Below are 20,121 nucleotides of genomic sequence, written 5' to 3'. Positions count from 1 at the left end.
ATTTTAAAAGTAGCAAAACTAAATCATGAATATATTTTAACGTGACCTTCATATAACAAATAATTATACAAATAAAAATAAATCTGTGCAAAAAAAAAAAAAAAAAAAAAAGAAGTACTCATGTAACATTAATACATACGCAATATTCCAAGTCACAAAAGTTGTATTATTACTTATACTTTGCTCTGGTATTTTGGCAGAGATTATAGCGGCCATGGTGGTTGTTTTGCGAGGGACTGTCCGGTCGTCCGGTGACGCTGGTGTCCCACATGACAGAAAGTTTCTCATATCTCCCCCTCGCGGTTCATGAGTTCAGTGATGGTGGAAAATGGCGGCTAGATGAGTCTTTCCACTCCTACAGAGAAAAGAAAAAGTGTGTGGAAAAACTCTGGATATATATATTTGGAATAGCGACAACAACACTCACGGGCGTCTCACAACACTTTCATCAGTGAGGATGTCGCGCTGGGTGCCCACGAAGAAAGAGAAGTACGGAGTAGGTGAGTAAAGAAGGAAACTTGCATCAACTAAACTTCTTTTAGTCCTGTTACAAAAGTTTGGGGAGAAATGGTGTGATTCTATATTTCCATGCCAGTTTAGACTAATTGAGGATGTTTTGTGCTGAAGTGTTTTTATGATTGTGGGTCAGTGTATTCAATGCGCTATTATATATTTGAGATGTGTGTGTATGTGTGTGTGTGAGATTGACACAGACGCGCCTAGTTCCAGTGTTTCCTGCGCGGCGGCCCGAATGGAGCTCATGGATACTTTGTTTCTCATTGTTACTCGCGCGCTGATACTTTGTAGCAAGTTTTCGCGCTGTTATGTTGTAAGAACCTTTCGCGCTTGTTGTATTTTCCCGCGGAAGATTCTTTAAGCTCCTGCTTTCTTTCGCCCGATTGTTTTGTATGTATCAGGGATCCCACTGTTATGGATATTTAAAAACCGTGATTTCCAGTCACAGATTTACATACAAATACATGGCCTGAAATATGGCATTGGATACTCACTGATAATGAGTATTCTTCTATCTCCGTTAAAGTACTTTAAATCCATATCCAGTATCATTAAAAACTGGGAAAGTCGAAATGCGTGGGAAGCCTGATGTAAACAAACTCATTTTATTGGGCTACTATAAACTTAATACTGTAGGGGCTACGTTTATTTGTTCTTATCTGGGTGTTTTAAAGAATGAATGTTGTGAATTTGAATATTGTGTAAAATAATGTATACATACAGCAATATTTGTGCAGATATCACATTTAACTACTCTCTAGAATACTTCATTCTCGTTGGTCAGTGTCATGCAGTGTCAGTGATTTCAATTAACTGTGATACCAACATATCTGTGATAGTTTCATGTTTTTCATCATCCCTGAGCCATTTAATTCAGGAAAACTTCTACGTCCCTGGTTCGTATGTGTCCAAACATGTTTAGAGCTAGATGTTAACCAAGCACATCCACAGTAAAGGAAAGTTGAACTGTATTTTCCAGGCGTTTCTTCCTTCTCGTATATAATGATAGACTGGATTGTTGTCACGCTACAGTGTGTTGCCTCATTCCTCCGGCCGTGATTGACGCCTCTGAGTTGACATGCCATTATTAGTCGTGACATTTTCCTAACTGAACTGTTTCCTTGAGCCGCTATAATAGTTTACACAAATAAGTTCACTTAGAAAGTTCTTGAGAAGGAGGTTTTCAGACTTTAGGGATGTTTTCGAGACATAATAGAATCTTAATCCCATCTCAACTGGAGAAGAACTTTATGGATTGCATTAAATGTTGGATCAGTTGGATCTTTTATCGGCAGCAAACTCAGTCTAGCCCATAATTCTGGATTTATCTGCTCTCCTTGATGGAGACTCAAAATATCTCCAGCGTTCGTGTTAGAAACTTCTGTTCTGTTTGAGTTATTCAGCTCTTTTGAAACATTGTGGTCTCTACCTGTTTGTGTTGCTCAGTGCTTTTATAGCGACTTCCACTCTGAGCGCAAAGGAGCACGAGGCGGTGTGTAGAAACGTCTAGTCTTTGATGTGTGTGTGTGTGTGTGTGTGTGTGTATTTTTACCCTGAGGGTGGTTGAATTTCACTTTGTTGAGTTTAAATAGTTTTGCCTCCGTATTGGTGTAATTTAAATTCTCAAGTGCACTAGACTGAGGTGAAGCTACGACACTGCGACGCCGACATGTAAAAGAGAAACATGCTGAAGCACATTTATGTGTGCTGCTCTCCTGATAGACTAACTGATAAAAGTGGCATCATTTTCTGAATGCCTCCAGATTATATATACACCAATGATTGATTTATTGGATTTATGCATTTACTTACTGACTTGCTTGTATAGATAGTCTTATTATTATCCCTTGCATCGTTCCTCGATACACCATGATGTGTTGGTGAAATTTCAGAATGGACAGGTTGTTTTGTGTGTATAATTTAGGATTACAAGCATTTTTAAAAACATCTTTGATGAATTATTGAGTGATGAACTAATGTAGCGAGTGAGGCATGTAGTCCAAAAAAAATCTCTCAAAGTCTGATCAAACAAGTGCTTAGAGGAGACACTTTTGAGATTCATATTAATAATAGGCCTACCGTGTGTAAATGGTGAGTCGTCTTGACCTGCCACTTCAGATCGACTGAGACTCATGCATGTTTTGCTACGTTCACGCCATGTGCTCGGACTGGAAATCATGCGTTTCTATGGCAGCACTATCAATGCTTAAATGAATCTGCAGCGGTCAGGCGGTACAAGTTCGAGCTCTCCGAAAACTCCCAGCTTACACGTTGTAATTGCGAGCTCTACGAGGACTTGGACTTGTAATTGTAATTACAGTAATTCCGACATGGCATGAACGCACATTTAATACCAGGTGTAAACAGGGTCTGAGAGTCATGTGACTAGGGGGCTTTGGGGGTTTGAGTCATTTGACAAAGGGCTTTGGGTGTGTCTTGATTTAGAAGTATTTCCATCCCGCTACCGCAATATTTTGTCCCGTTCCCCCAAGCAAAACCTGTAGAAAGATGTCCGGTTAGATTCTGTCTCAGAGTCTATATGCTCCCCCCACAATTTCCACACACACAATGCCTCAGATCTCCTGTGACAGACTCCTGCTTGCTGTTATTATTAGATAATTATGTTTTGCTTGAGCACACAAATCATTTCTTTCTCCCGCTTCCCGTGCACATATCAGTCTCTTCCCTCCCGCACTCAGCAATTAAAAACTCGTCCTGCGTCGCACTCTGTTGCCTCTGGTCCGGCCGATCCCACGGTCTTGATCAAAGATTCCCTCAGGAAGATCCCTAAAATCAGTCATAACTCATACTCTGAGATCAGCTCTGTGGTTTTAAAAGCCTTTTCATTGAACCAACTTAAACTGGAATGGAGAAGGTTACGAAATTGGAGATGATTAAACGGAGTGTGTCTATCAAAATGCAGGGGCTAAAGTTAACTTTCATTGATATCTAAAACTAAGTTGTTGTTTTTTCTCAGCATAGTTTTGCATAAAACAAACGCCTCATAAGTGCATGGTTATTCATATCTGTCAGTTTATGGTTTTGAGTTGTGACTGTAGGCTAATGGGTTAATTTCACATCCTCTTTTTTTTTTGTGGATTCTCTGCACACCTCCGTCTCTCTGCATGAGTAAGTCCTGTGGTATTTGAGGAAGTGTTCTCTGAGAGAGGTGTGCTGCTTACTCGCTGCCGTCCCGTAGGAGTTTCCAAAGCAGCTTTAATAGGCTTTGTGTGTGTGTGTGTTGGTTGTTCCATTCATCCAGGCCTTGAGGAGAATAGAAGTGAAGTTTGCTTTGAGAGCTCTGCAGAAAGATGGCTGGCTGAGAGAGATGGAGGCATTGTGTTGATGCATGAACAATAAAACGTGTTGTCTAATTACTCTCTGTGCACAGGCTTACCACATGAAACCTTTCAGATATGTATGCATATGTCCTTAATGAACATGGGGGAATATTTATTTTTCAGCTGGATGATCCTGTTATCTGTGTTTAGTCATTATGTATTTACTCTGCGCTGCTTTTTTTCTAATCAGAGGAAATATTGTTTTAAACCGAACAGCCATTGTAGCCACAGAATCAAAATGTTTTATTTGTATTTTTTATAAAATAGTAAAATCTAGTTGCAAATAATCAAAGCATGTTTTTCATATTGAATCTCAAATTTTTTTTTGCATCAGTATAGCAGTACATACATAATTTTTGTTAATATTGCTTTTTAAAATATGAGAAATTTAGAATATGAGAAATCACATTAATCATTATGATGATCATGATCTATCATGATATGATATGTAAAATCATTGTGAATCTATCAATAATATTTAGTATTTTGCCCAGAAAGATTAATGTCCATGTGACCGATATTCCACATTTTCATAATTTGTTTAGTGTTTGAATCATTTCTGAGGTCGTGTTTCCTTGTCTTGCTTTGGTTAGTCGTTCCTGTAACCTGATGCATGTGATGGTAATTTTGATTGTAGTTTGTTTCCTCAGGTTTGGCATATTTTGCATATCTAAAGCACTTTACGATATGCTTACCAATAAATTAATGCTTGCACTATTTTGGATGATTACATACCTTTCTGATTTAAGGCGTGGAAGTAAACATCGGTTGAGAGGTTTAACGAGAGCCAGCCGTTTGGAATCGCGTCCAGTTCCGGAGGGCATCTTGGTAAAGGAGCCAGCTCGGCACTTCCATAAGAAGTCTGGCACAATGCTGAAATTCAGGTTTTCAGTGTTTTTGTGTTTGTGATTTGACTTTTGAAAGGTCGTCTCTGAACTGGAGAGGCTCAGCTGAACTTCCTGCATCCTGTAAATATTCTGGCATTCCACAGACATGCTTGGAATATTTGAACGGCACACCAGAAAACCCAGTCTCAGTCACCCACTCAACAGCGACAGCTACTCAATGGAATGTTTTTTTTTGTGTGTGTGCAGTAGTTAAACAACTGGATGTTACATGCTATGTTTGTGGCATTAAGTTACTTTTTTTCTTTTAAAATATTCTTAATAATAGTTTCATGTGATTAATTCATTAAAAGAGACCAAAACATCAGATACTTGGACTAGTAAACAATCACCCAGAACACCCTAGCAACCACATATAGCAACTTAGCAACCAACTTAGCAACTGCATAAGAGCTGCGTGATTCTGGATAAACTGACAATCACAGCTTCTTGTGTTTAAAATAGAGATCATGATTCTCCCAGAATTCTGATTCAACAACTAAACAAAACATGTTATTTGCTAGAGTTTATGACAAAATGTTAATTGCTGCATGTGATCTATTTAAAAAAAAAAGAATACATTTTTTACAAATCTGTTTGAATGAATGATTCAATGACTCACTCATAGGCCTCGTTTACACTTCAGGTCTTAATGCCCAATTCTGATTCGTTGCCTATATCCGATTTAATTTTTTTAATTTTTTACCGTCTGTTCACACGGTGTTTCAGTTGTGACCCATATATGATTCATGTGTTTACACTTGACATAGATCTGAAACATGTTTAAAGGGGGTTCTTGCAAAGATATATGCTTGATGCTAGCTTTTTGATATATGTGAAGTTCGCCAAACATCACCATGATTTTGAGGTGGAGGAGGACGAAAAGGGCCATCATTGCAGCCTGCTCATGCTTCAGTTATTGTGTGCGAGAGAGATCTCAGGACTGGTGGGAACATACAACACGATCTCATGAAAGTGCGTATCTATACCACTAATTTGATTTCTCGTGCCATTTATATGCCAAAAATAGTTTTTGTGTGCATATGATACGCACTGTAAATCGGATTAGGAGTGTGGAGTGCGTATTACACCCCATAAAGTGCGTATCATATGCAAAAACTATTTTTGGTGTAAATGGCACGAGAAATAAAATCCGTGCTATAGATACGCACTTTCATGAGATCGTGGCGGGCTTCAACAAGGAGCAGTGGGTCTGAAATTTTAGGATGAGCAAGCCAACCTTTGATAGGTTGTCAACGTTTGTCCACATTCCTCTCCTACGACGACACGACGTTTCATCGGGCCATCCGTCCCTTTGCAGAAGCGCGTCGGGGTTGCTCTCGTCATTAAACCGCGGAGACGTTGCCTAATGCCTCAGAATATCCGATCTGCCTGTTTACATGACAGTCGCATTGGCACATATATGATTTATTTCCACAAATAAACGAGGCCTGAAACCGATCTCGAAATATCCGAATGCATGCGTTCTCCTGTTTACACTGTCATAGAACACATCCGATCTGTGTCACATATGAGCAAAGAATCGGAATTGGGTCACATTTCACTGACAGTGTAAACGAGGCCATAAATTCTTCACCTGTTTCCTTACTGAATGAATCAGCGTCGTTGAAAGAATCTCTTGAATGAATGATTCAGTGAGAAATACATTCTTTTTAACACACTTACGCCACCTACTGTACTGGTGTTACGATGTAATTGATACAATCTTTACTTGAAGCATCAACTTACTTTCAATTATTATTATTTTTTTTCTATTTTGATTGCTACCGCAGATTTTACCATAGATGTCAGTGTTTATATTTGAACTATAAACTTTTATCCCACTTTTTCAGTGGTAATTTAAATCATTGTAAGGCAGAAATAATGATACTGTGTGGTTGAAAGGACTGTTTGTGAAGCGATTTCATACCTATACATGACAACTGCTCTCTCTGGATCAGCGACAGCGCCAACACAGATGTAAATGTTCGCTGTGATCTTACCTGTCAAAGGTTTAATAGACACAGCTGAATCATTGCCATTTAGAAAATAGAAATAGCATGTTTTTGTTTTGTTTTTTTAAAGACATTGCAAAAGATTAATTTAAGATTAATCAAGCAGCTCTAGCATCATGTCTTTTCCAAAATGTAAAAAAATAAATGGAATTATTTTCCATCATTTCACCCTTAAGCTTGTCTTTCTTTTGTTCATTGTTTTGTTCTTTTTTTCTTTCTTTCTTCCCGTCATAACTTCAGATCTGTCATCCAGCACAATAACATATTGTTTGATGGGTGACATTTCTCAGATTTGTAGATTTATGCTTTATGCCACTCATCTTCACATAACAATCTTGAAGACAGAAGCATGCAAATGTCATATCGGTTACGCCGTATTTGCAGTCATGATCTAATGAGTGTTTGGAGTTTGACTGCTCATTGTGTGCATGTGAAATGAGACGCCGCTGTTCTCCTGTCCTTCACTTCTGTCACGTTACCGTCACTCTTACCCCCTTTTGATTAAAGTTGAAGTGTTGTGTTGTAAACACGGCACCATTAATGTGCCGTAACACGTGGATGAGAGCGAGTTTGGAGAGGAGGTTGAGCGACTTCTTTTCCCTTTTCTTACGGTTGTTGATCCTTTGAGACTTTAGCTCTGTATGAATGATTTATATTAGTGTGGCATGTGCTTTTTCATATTGACAAGGCTAAATCAATCCAGCTCAGAGAAACAAGAGATTAGCCAAAGATTTTCTGAATGTGCAAAACTTTAATAGGGTGCAGTCATTAAGATGCTCCAAGGTTTTCTTTTGCATGTTCTGTTGAAACCAGCATTGGTTGGCAGCATTTATTGCGAATGAAGGTGCTCCGAGACACTAAAAACACCAGGGCCCGTATTCATAAAGATTCTAAGAATCCTCTCAGAAAACTCTTAATTTAGCTTAAAAACTTTTATGTAGGAGTCTTAGCTTAAGAGCGATTCGGGACCGATCTGAGAGCAACTCTGAGTAAGGAAAATACAAAAACTTTTATCTTAGTGAGGAGGCGGGGTTGACCCCGTTGCTATGTATGACACAATCTTTTGAAGACTGTGATTGGTTGGTTGTCCAATTGTCCAATCCAATTTTGTGATTTTAAGTATAGGGTCTATTCTAAGCCTTCACTTTGAAATTGCATGCGTAATTTTTCCTATTTGACCGTTCTCTCTCACACACACACACATTATAGGCCTATATAAATCCTTTTTTATTTTCCATGCTGTTAATTTCCTATAAGGTATTTGATTGCTTAGAATGATAAAAATTGTTCCACTCTTTCCAGTTACACTGATTGCTGGCATGTCTATTTAAGCGGTGGTTTGAATGTTGGTTTTAATGTATCAAACATGGAATTTTCCCAGTTGCCAAATATCGTAATGTAGTGATTACTTTCATTGCAGGCGCTATGGCATTTCTGCGCTGTGTCGGAGATATTAGCGTGTCTCTAAAAAGATCAGTCACAAACATGATCCCTGCACGATCTAATCTATAGCGTCTTATTAACTCACTGTCATCCATTGTCTGCAACACATTTCTTCTCCCTCTTCGTCTTTCTGCCATTTTCTCCTCTGCTAAAGAAACTCTTAAGCCTCTTAAAAGTCCTCGTCCGTGCTCCTAACAATTTTGACCTTAAGACCTCTTTTAAGGGTTAAGATGCTTTCTGAATTACTTTTTTCTTTACTAGGAATTTTTCTTTAATTTTAAGAGTAAACGCCCACATTTCTAAGAATATTCTTAGAATTTTGTCACTAGGAGCTACTCTTTGCATTAAGATTCTTTATGAATACGGGCCCAGATCTTGAGGATCGCCATAGAACCGCACTTCACTGAAACCCACACTCAGCTGTTCCAGGAGAAAGATGACCAATCGGGGCGATTTCTGTGGTCGCGGGTTCTACGTCATACAGTGAGAGAGGTTCAAAGACGGCCGTTGTCACGGTCTTGTGACCAATGATAGTCTGCGATAATTGTCTGACGGTATCAGAAATTTAGCATGATCATCTCGGTGTGTTTGCTGCTACGACGTCACCTATGTCTTCTGACTAGCCAATAGAAATACAACATGAAAATGGCGTATTGATCAACGTGACATGTTGCTAAAACTTAAAACTACTTAGCTCAATCTCCATTTGCAAAATTGGCATGCCAAGCTGGCCTCCTTTCCCTAGCCATGACCACGTCCGTCCATATTTTCCGCTTTTGCTTCCTCTTTTTTTCCCCCGGGGCTCATAAAATTGCCAATTGCGATATATCTGCTCTATTTGAGCAAGATGAAGAGTTTACCACTAGCGCATGCTGAGGAGGTTTTATTCTTCTATACTAACTTGAGTCGTAGCTTAGGATTCAATAGGTGTCATCGTCGTACAGTCTACACACATGTCGTACCCAAGTTTTTAAAATCCATGTCGTACAGTGTGATTTGTAATGATCTTATAGGGTTGCTGAAATCGCACAGTCTGTAGCAGGGATAATATGTTAAAATAAATTTGTCACGATGTTTCAGGTAGTTGCTAGGTTTTCAACCACTGAAGTCCCAATGAAATCAACGGAATCTTGCGATGTTTATTATAAATGATTTATGCACATGATTAGTTATTTTTAATCAAAATAACTTGCAGTGACATCTCAATCTGTTCTCTGACGACATGTTTACTGCTGTGAGGGCGGGACAACCTGTCACTCACACATGAGATCCACCAATAGCAAACCACAACCATCCAATCAATTCCTCATGGCCAAAAATCAAGTCCCTTCCTACTTTGTTTTTCTAGTCCGAGAAGCCGTTTCACTCAGATATACGTCACTCACAACAGAGAAGAAAAGAATATCGCAGATTCCGGCTAATGCTGACTTTAAGTATGAGCAATTGTAATCGTGATGCTTGCCTTTGCAAACATCCTTGAATATAAGCCATACTGTACCGAAGAGCATGACTGGTTGCGTTCAGTCCCTACAAACTGCCACTTATCTCTCTGCTGTTATCGCTCTCTTTCTGACTTTAGACAGTGTTGTTTGCTTCGGTATTCTGGCGGTTTCTGCAGTGGTGGTCAGGATTGCTCTACCCAACACTTTGGCTCCCCAGATAAGGAAATGCCACTTCCTTTGGCTTCAGTAAAAGCCGCTAGTGAGAACTGCAGCTTGACTCGAGACAATAGTTCTGTTTGTACTCGCACACACAAGCGTATAATCTCTCATTATCTCCAGTGTGCTCCTGATTAACCTCAAACACAGTCTGGTCTGTGTTTGGACCCTGTCAGATGAGAAGTGTCAGAAAGACTCGGGCCGGTGAGGGCGAGAGACGAGACGCGAGTACTCATGGGCGGTGACGACACTGATCAATCATCTTAACACGGTTGCGTGAAAAATTTCAGTTTGCATGATGTGCCAACCAGATTGGGTACAGTGCAATTTTTGGCACTACAATTTGCTCAGCAGTATTCTGATATGTGTACATGTGACATTGTACACGCAATGCATTGAATAATTAACTGTTTTTAACACCGATTTTGGCTCTTTTTTTTTTACATTTATCTATTAATCAAATCACTATAGGATGTTTACCAAAAGTCATTTGCACTTTTCATATGGTAGTATTTAATTTTTTCATTCAATTTCGTATCAACACAGACACAAATCAAAGTAAAGTGTGCTGAAAATGTAATTATGTTGGAGAACTCCTGGCATCCAAACAGTAATTAAAGGCTCATCTCCTGTTGAATGTGTTGCTCTTATGAATCTGTGTCTCTCTTTACCGCCTCATTAGTTCTTCACTTTGTCCTTTTGTCTTTTTGTTCTGAAGTAACTAATTAAAAGTAGTGATTCTGCTAACTTGTCAATGTTTTTGTCATGTTTTGTGCATAACCATGTAAAACTGATTCAATAATCAAATGCTGTGCAGGATTAATTTCAACGAATCAGTTCATTTTAAAGAACCGATGAAAATTATAACAGATTAACTTGCCAAGACTAAGCCTTGTTAATGAAAAATGGCTGTTTATCGGTGCATTATCAGCTTTTTAAGCTTTCTAATTTAAGTTATTGTTTGGTGTTGCTGTACAAATTGAGTTTTTCGTTTTTGTGCGAAATAAAAACTCATCTGCTTTAATTATATTATTCAAATGCTTTTGTGTATGAAAAAGGTGCGTCCTCCTTTATAATAACTTGTCGATAACAGGTTTTTGTTAATTGGTAGTAACTTGTAGTTTAGCTGGCTACTTTTTCCAGTTGTTTCGGTTTAACTGTGTGTATGGCACATTTTGAAGGCTTCCTCAACATTTGTGCTAGTATTGTTTTGGGCCGGAAATATCCTGTGGTGTCATTCGTCCTTGAAGAAAATTTCCACAACTCCTTTTCAAAATGCACACACACACACTCACTCATACAGAGATAAACTCCGGATTTTTTTTAAAAAAATATATATATATATTTTTTGTAAGCACTACTGAAATGCACACCCCAGTCTTTTTCATGTTTTGTAATTTGTGATAGTTTATATTGATGGTTATCTTGTAGTCTATATGCTTTATAAGACGCTGCACCAAGTGAAAAGTGTCTGGTTTAATAACTTCAACTCCATTTATTTGTGTATGAGCGCAGTCAAATATTGAGTGAAACACTTTATATCAGTATTAGCTCTGGTGTGCATCTTGCAAGTCAGAAGTCACTAAGTATACCTGCCAATCTCTTGCAGATTTCAAGCCAAACCTGTGTGAATGTCCTCAATCCAGGTCTTAGTTATATCGAGGATGTGTGTTATCATCTAAAAACATGCGTTTCTGGACAGTGTTTGTAATGTAATCCCTCTTTAGAGTTGTATTTCTCAGTTTGCAGAAGGCAGCACGATGCCCGTCTGTAGATTAGTCTTCCTTAGAGACATTTGAGTAATTCTTAATAGATTTTCAACATGAATTTTGAATAATCTGGGGATTAGGGATTCGAGTTATGTGATATTATGAGCTTTGGTCTGAGAAGATGTGATAAATGGATTTCTCAGAGGGAAGCGCTCAGGGTTTAGGGTGAAGGAATATTACTCTAATATAAAACCTTCCCATTAAAAGTCTTTTAATACATTTGTGGTGATTCAATAAAATGTGTAATGCAACCCTATTCTTTAAGTTTCTCAGTCACATGGGAGCAAATTACAGTGGCCTCGGGCGACACGAGCACAAAAGTAACAAACAAAAACATCAAAACATAGTGAAAATGATCCCATAATTTACTCACCCTCAAGCCATCCTAGGTGTATATGACTTTCTTCTTTCAGCCAAACACAATCTGAGTTATATCCTGGCTCTTCCCAGCTTTATAATGGGAGTCAATAGTAACTGAGATTTTGAAGCCCACAAAAGCACATCCATCCATCATAAAAATAACCCTTATGGCACCAGGGGGTTAATAAAGGCCTTCTGAAGCGAAATGATGCGTTTTTGTAAGAAAAATATCCAAAATGATAACTTTATAAACTGTAATTTCTTGCTTTTTTTCCCCGTCTCGCGATAAGTAATTCCAAAAGTGATGGCAAACGGATGTTGGTAGGTTTATGTATATCGCAGCCAACGCACTAGCCATTATTTTTAATCGAAGGAGACGTGGGCATGTTTTCCAAGCATTAATGGCAAGGAAAGCCAATTTACTTGGGAGCGCCACGTATGAGGTGTTTCTGGGTGTTTCTCCCTCCTGTCTGCTTCAAGCTCTTGATAAATTGTGGCTTTTTCTTTGTTGTTTAGAATCCAGTATTCTCATAATTCTTTTGTCTTTTATGAGTTTAATAAAGAACTCCGTCTCGTCTTCTGTCCAAACAAATAGCACGCTATCTTTAAAGAATGATCATGCGACTTTTACGTACGTTTCCATTGCAGTTTTGCGAAATATTACTTTTTTGAATTGTCTGAAAAACCATCTCATCAAACTTTTTATATAATATAATATATATGGACTGAAATTGACTTGTTTACATTTGGTGTGTTTTCAATTCGCAATTTCAATTTGTGATATTTAAAGGGTAATGGAAACGCAGCTATTGTTATCAATGTAAATTGGATCAAAATCTCAATTATATCTATTGCCCAGCCCTATCTGAAAGTTACACAGCTATAATATAACTCCATGTTCATAAACACCCATTAACCTGTGGCATTAAAGTGACAATGTCTGTTCGTCACGCTCTGCATTTTCTGTGTGTGTGTGTGTGTGTGTATTGATTGTGTTTTTAAAGGCCTCAGTTGTCCTGCTGGTGTCTGATCTAAGTCTCTCCTCCGGCCAGATGGTTGATGCTGTGCTATTGACTGTTAATAAAGGGTCAAGAGACACAAACACACACACACACTTGTTCGGTTAAGAAGGCCGGCCTTACCCCATTCATACAGCCCAGCATTTTGACAGATGGGCAGATATGAACATCATCTCTTTGGCATATTTACCATACACTATCCCATAAGCTGAGATGATTCTTTGTTTGGGTCTAGTCCAGCCACTTTGGAGACCAGAATGAGCCGGATTAAAGAGAAAACCATATCAGACCGTTAGGTCAAACACAAAAGTGCAAATGTCCTGGAGACTTTCAGCAGTGAGTCTGAGTTTGGTTCTTATAAAGTGTGAAACAACCTCTGAATCTGTAAATCGGCACATTAGCAGTCGAGGACAGATGTTTTTGTGTTGAACAGATTTGTTATGTGCTGTTGAATTGAACATTTGAATGTTTTTAAAATCATTTCAAAGAAAATGTTTTTTATACAGACAGTTTATGGGCAAGTTTCTGCTCACCAACTAGGCTGCATTAATTTGATAAACACTATTAAAATAACCTATTTTTATTTGAATATATATACATATATCTAATGTATTCCTGTGATCAAAGCTGAATTTTCAGCATCATTACTCCAGTCTTCAGTGTCACATGATCACATTTATGATTATCAATGTTGAAAACGGTTGTGCTGCTTCATATGTTTGTGGAAACCATGATGCAGTTTATTTCAGGATTCTTTAAATATAAAGTTCAAAAGAACAGCATGTATTTGAAACATAAAAAAATAAATAAAATTTTTTTCACTGTCACTTTTGATCAGTTTATAGTGTCCTGGCATTTTATTTCTTTTCTTTTATTTTCTGTAATAAAATGTTAATGTTAAAGTCAATGGAAAAACAGTCATGAGACACGCAAGAACCAGTGTTTGTCATTTAGCCTGGCAGGACACGTCTTGACATGCCACGTTGAAACGTACATGAGCATGAGTTAATTTGAAAGCTTTCAGTGAATAGCATCTTGTCCCTCACACAAATCAATCATATGACTTCAGAAGACTTGGATTATATAGCACACAAGTTGTATGGATTTCCATTGTGGTGCTTTTTTGGTCATTTTTGATTGTGATATATTAATTTAAGACTTTAAAATGATTTTTTTCTGCTTGTTCAATTTATTTCAGTTTCAGTACGTTCAATCCACTTAAATCTGTTTCATGGAAGTTAACTTAATCATTCAAAACATTCAAAATAGCTTGAATGTAACTCTACACTCTTGCCTCATTTAGTATACGTGGTTTTATGAATAAGCAAATGAGCCCCGCCTCCACTCACTCACTGAAGCTCATAGATCCACTCGTTGACGATCACACGTTGATCTGATTGGTTACAAGGTAGTTTGTGACGTCAGAAACACCAGCGATTTCACACCGTGTTTTTGAGACTGTCTTTGGTTCACTGCAGTTTTAAGGAGAAAATACTCAGTAATGATGTTGACTTATGAATTTACACGTGGTTTGTCTTAAAGCACATTAAAAACACCACATAGAGATATAAACAACATTAAAAACTTGATTTTCACCACAGGGAAACTTCAACATGTCTCTTGAATAAAGTGAGTGAACGACATGAGGGGTAAATGATGATCGAAGTTTCTGAGTGATACACTAACTAGTATCGACTCGGTCAGTCATTTTGAATAAATCATATTTTCTTTGTTATTTTGATGTTGCACTCGTAAAACATTGAGGCTGTTTCTGGCCCCCTGTGGGAGCCTTGATAGCGTCCTCTATCAAACACCCTCCAGCTTTGGGCCTGTCAGAGAGCGACATGCTAGTAAATGTCAATGATGACATGGCTTTAAAAATCCAGTGTGCTCGCGTCTTCATGACTGACAGAGATTAATGACTCTTCTGTCGGCTTCAGAATCGTCCCGTTCTCCTGCTTATGGCACAGCTGTACCTGCGAGAGACCGAGCAAACAGGGGTGTGCTGTTTTATTGAGATTTGTTGAGAGAATGTGTGTTTTGTGTGGTCGGTTTAAGACTCGTCCTGTCAGTGGTGTTGCATGAATCGGTCTATTGTGATGTAGATGCAGCAGACATATGTGACGTCTCTCACGAGCTGCCCAACAGAACTATTGTTCTCACCTAAACGTCATCCTGATTAACATATGACACGTTGTCACACTCGTTTTATTTTGATAAAATATTACAATTAAATTAATTTATTAATTCATTTACATCGTATTTTTATTTGATATGAATTCGTTTTTATTTACTTAATTACTTTTATTTATTTATTTTATGTAGATAATGTTTATTTTCTTAATGGATTTTATTTATTAATTTTAATATTGCATTTAGTTATTTTAATATGTAGTTTAATCATATCTCTCTCTCTCTCTCTCTCTCTCTCTCTCTCTCTCTCTCTCTCTCTCTGTCTCTCTATCTCTCTCTCTCTGTCTCTCTCTCTCTCTCTCTCTCTCTCTCTATCTCTCTATCTCTATCTCTCTCGCTCTATCTCTCTCTCTCTATCTCTCTCTATCTCTCTCTATCTCTATACACACACACTTTTTTTTGTGTATATATATAAAAAAAAATCTTGAGTAAGGACAGATGCTGTCAAGCTCCAAAAATGACAGAATGCCACTTTAAACCTACCACAAAAGTTATCTGAAATCATACAATAGTAAACCATACTGACATTTTAGTTGTTAAATTGTGATCTCTTTCATTGAATAACAACTTAAATCTGTTTTGTGCGCTATATTAGGTTTTCTGAAGTCCTATGAACAACTTTTTGCCAATGGTGGTTATGCTAATAGTTGTGGGTAAATTACGGACTTGTCATTTTTTGGGGTGACTAATATACTTTTTAAAATGACTAAATCGATCTATTCTGAGATCTGTTATTGTTTTATTGTGTGCTGGCCTGGACTGTTCTAACTTTGACTAAACTCATTGTTGAGCTCTGAACAACAATAGCTGATGACTCAGGGCTTTGAGCGCATCATCAGAAAGTGTTTTACCTCGCCGTGTGCACAATCGAACGACTGAGCCGAGCTGCAGCTCTGAGAAATCTGCTGTTTATACCAGCTTTCATTACTGAGCTTCATGAAGTTTTAAAAGAGCAGGAATGCTCTGCTAAATTATTCATTTCAGGGTGAACCAGCTCATTTTATGTAGGGATGCACCGATATGAACATTTTGGCCAATGCCGATAATTATTTATATTTGAAAGCCAATAACCGATATATTGGCTGATAAATCTAAATCCAAATTACAAACCTGATTACAATTTTATGTAGCCTATATGACGGATATAGATTACTGATATTCTTCAGTAGAGTAAATGTTAAAATGTTATTTTTAGGGTTACACGATATATCAGCCACCGTATCAGTATCGGCCGATATATGTTAACTTTTAATGTTGTCTTTATCGGCAAGAAAATTTGGCCTATATATATTAGTTATATTTCTTTCAGCTGAGACACTTCAGATGCACACTGTTTGCCTTGATGGTTTTGAATTGCTTGAAATATAATTGGATTCACTTCAAAAAAAGAAAAATGCAATTAAGTGCAACATGTGCAGTGCAAGTCTGACATACTGGCTAAATAAAATAATAATGAGAACATTAAAGCTGCAAGCAGCATTTAGCGGGGTTCAAGCATTTGAGGCCTTTAAGCACATAAGGCAATTTAGTAAGTTGTCTGAGTTTTCCTTTAGGATTTATAGGCTTTTGAGTGTATTTTGTCACGCCCCTTTTCTAAATGACCCTGTTACAGCCACCCAAATGCAAAGATCTAGAGAGTCCAGAGAACTGTCCTAGACTGGTTTGGTTCCGATCGGGCGAAAAACCAGGGATTAGTTCGCAAAAGTAGGTTTTGGAAAAAAATGCGACATAGCAGAAAAATATTCCTGCCTAAATCGAAATTGGAGATACCCATTTTGTCCACCTCGAGTCAGGGATCACAGTGGTGTAAGACCTTGAGTCTAGGACAAACGGTCTAAGAGTTATGAGCGATTTTGTACTTTTGGTCGCTGTAGCGCCACCTATGGGCCAATCGGGGTCATACTCTGATAGGTTCTTCCCAAATTGAGGCCTACCATCTGGCCAGGTTTCAAGTCTCTAGGCCTTACGGTTTGGCCGGCACGATGCGTTTTACAAATCCTTACAATTACAATAGGGTTTCAGGCAGCATTTCATGCTTGAACCCCTAATAAGTGTGTGCTTGGGACATGGCTTTTAATGGTGAGACTTGTTTTTGCTCTCAAAAACTAGTTTAGATTTACCATCCAATATATTGGTTATCGGCTTTCAAATATAACGAATTATCGGTTATCGGTTATCGGTATCGACCAAAATATTCATAACGGCGCATCCCTAGTTTTTATATTGTGTGTCCTGTGCACCATTAGATGCAAACTAACTTTAACTTGCTCAGCAAAGTTGTCTTTAAACTATTGCATGACCGTCGTTGACCTGAAAGTGCAAACTGATTGTATAAGGATGGTTATATGCTGACGTCCACTATAGCGATGCATAAAACACCAGACCTTTATTAGAGTGACAGTAGCACTCATTATCTCCCAGAGTTCCCTGAGCTCATTAAAAATGTGCATTTGATTGGCTGTGCTGACATGATGATAAATGTCGAACATTAACCCTTCCTCTTCTTCCATTCTGTTTTATTGTTTAACTGGGATCCAGGGGCCATGATCCCATCGGTTCATTAGGAGAGTTTAAGAGCGAGAGGGAAGCTCTGTGAGATAATGCTGGGAGGACGATGATCTGGTCATGATGGTCACTTGCTCTCCACCAGGGGTTGTTCTTGTGTGGCATTTAGGAGAAGACACTATTAAAAGACAAGGTTAATTAGTTTTATCTGTGTTTGGCTCGGTCTCATTAATGCAGGATGTTCTGGAGAGATTGCTGGCAGGTTTGTCCTGGCTGGTCCAGCTCACAGATAATCTCATCTGAATTGTGCTTTTCTTTTAGTTTAATCAGAGAATGTTTCAGTAGATGACCTTATGTCAGCGTGCACGCAATTTAATGTACAGTGACTAAGTAAGCCATTGGTGGATTTTCCATAATTATCTCCATTAAAAATGCATTTCGGGATGGTAATATGTATTAATGTTTTTGAACTCTTATGTCACCAAGACTGCATTTATTTGATTAAAAAGTAATAGTTCAAGTAACAGTACAGCCATATGGTGGTAAATCTTATTAGAGTTCAACATAACTGTGTTCTATGTGATTTATATTTTTACATTTTACATAATATTTCTTGCTTTTTTTTTTTTTAAGCATCACTCAGTCTTCAGTGTCACATGATCCTTCAGAAATCATTCCAACATGCTGATTTTCTGCTCAAGAAACATTTCTGATTATCACTGCGTAAAATAGGTGATAGTTCTGTGGAAACCGTGATATATATATTTTTTTCAGGATTGTTTGTTGAATAGAAAGACACAAACCTAACATAAATGTCTTTGTTACTTTGTTTGCAGTGTCGTTGGGGTCGTACTCTGGTAATATAGTGGACTGAATATTGTATTTCAGATTAAAATCAGACAAAATGTAGATTATCCAGTGCGCTTCATGTTACAAAATGCAGTCAGGTGGATGAAAGTGAAGGGTTAAAAAAGTAAGAGCGATTCTGTGTCATTTTACTGTCCACTAGTTTAAAAAATGTAAGAAAAGATACAACATTTGATGAGCTATGAGCAAGCGTTAACTTAATACTTAAGCAAACTCCACTAATTAAGCGAGTCAGTTTACGGACACTCTTTTGCTGTGTTTTGGTATGCATTAATTAAACCGATAATTTTGCTCTGCAAATACTAAGCTATCAGGAACTTATGTTATCGCTCTGTCTGTGTTATTAGCGTGGGAGTTTGCTGTGGTCTCGCCTCTCTACATTATACCCACAATCCTCTCTGCCTCAGTAGCAGTGACCCTCTCGTTCCAGGAGATTCCCGCTGTTTCTCACCTCGGCTGACCTTCTCCTCGCTCATCTCATTATCCGCGGCCCACACTGAAACCTGCGGACTATGACACAATCTATAACCGCACTGTCTGCGCGGCCTGATACGTCAAACACTGTAACTGCAGAATAAATGTCTGGCTAATTGCGTGTCTCCGCTTTAGAAGGAATCGATCAGAATGGGGAATGGTATTTTGAGATAATGGATGTTTTCTGCTTGTTGACTGTGATTTGAGATTGTTTTCACACTTGTTTCGATTGCACGGTTTGATTTAGCCACTCTTTTGTCCTTTTACATTGAATTTGCGGTGGGTGGAATGTCCAAAATCACCATATAAGCAATTACACGGTAATGGTGTCCTGGTGTCCTGATTGATTTAGCTATTTTTGTTTGAAATTCAGCCCAGAAATGTTTTATGTATTACACAAACCATTTGATTTATTTGTTTATATTTAAGTTTATTTAATTGGTCTATTTCCAATTATTTAAATTCATTTAATTTGTATTCATTTAAATGTATCATTTGTTTATTTGTATTCACATTTATTTTATTAATTCATTTTAATTAATCTAAAAATAGATTTCTTAAGTAATTGTTTTATTTGAATAATTTCTTAAAGGGTTAGTTCACCCAAAAATGAAAATTCTGTCATCATTTATTCACCCTCATGTCGTTCCAAACCGGTTCATCTTCAGAACACAAATATAGTTTTTAATGAAATCTGACAGTCCATACAAAAGAGATTGTAAAACTAATATGAATAGAGCGATTTAGTCAAAATTTTCTGAAGAGACACGATCGCTTTATATGATGAACAGATTTCATTTAGGCTTTTACTCGCATATAAACATTGATCAGCGAACATAAACAGAAGCTCAGCCGAACCTGCTTGACACGCCAGAGCAAACCTCATTGGTTCTTGCTGAAGCTCAAACGAGATGCGTAACACGAGAATGAACCTCATTGGCTCTTGCTGAAGCTCAAACGTGATGCGTAACACGAGAATGAACCTCATTGGTTCTTGCTGAAGCTCAAACGTGATGCGTAACACGAGAACAAACCTCATTGGTTCTTGCTGAAGCTCAAACGTGCTGCGTAACACGA

At 37.9% G+C, this 20,121-nt stretch overlaps 1 protein-coding gene across 2 annotated transcripts in view; it reads left to right on the top strand.

Annotated features, from left to right (window-relative positions):
* The first annotated feature begins 296 nt into the window (after positions 1–296).
* dock1 (dedicator of cytokinesis 1) overlaps positions 297–20,121 on the top strand; it is a 239,870-nt gene continuing 220,045 nt past the window's right edge. For both annotated transcript variants that reach the window (XM_084434637.1, XM_084434636.1), the window contains exon 1: positions 297–500. In XM_084434637.1, coding sequence (XP_084290763.1) covers positions 458–500 — 43 coding nt within the window. In that variant the 5' untranslated portion in view covers positions 297–457. The remainder of the gene's footprint in view (positions 501–20,121) is intronic.

Source organism: Rutilus rutilus (assembly GCF_951802725.1).
Source record: "Rutilus rutilus genome assembly, chromosome: 16".
Taxonomy (NCBI): Eukaryota; Metazoa; Chordata; class Actinopteri; order Cypriniformes; family Leuciscidae; genus Rutilus; species Rutilus rutilus.
This window is presented reverse-complemented; position numbering and strand designations above follow the sequence as displayed.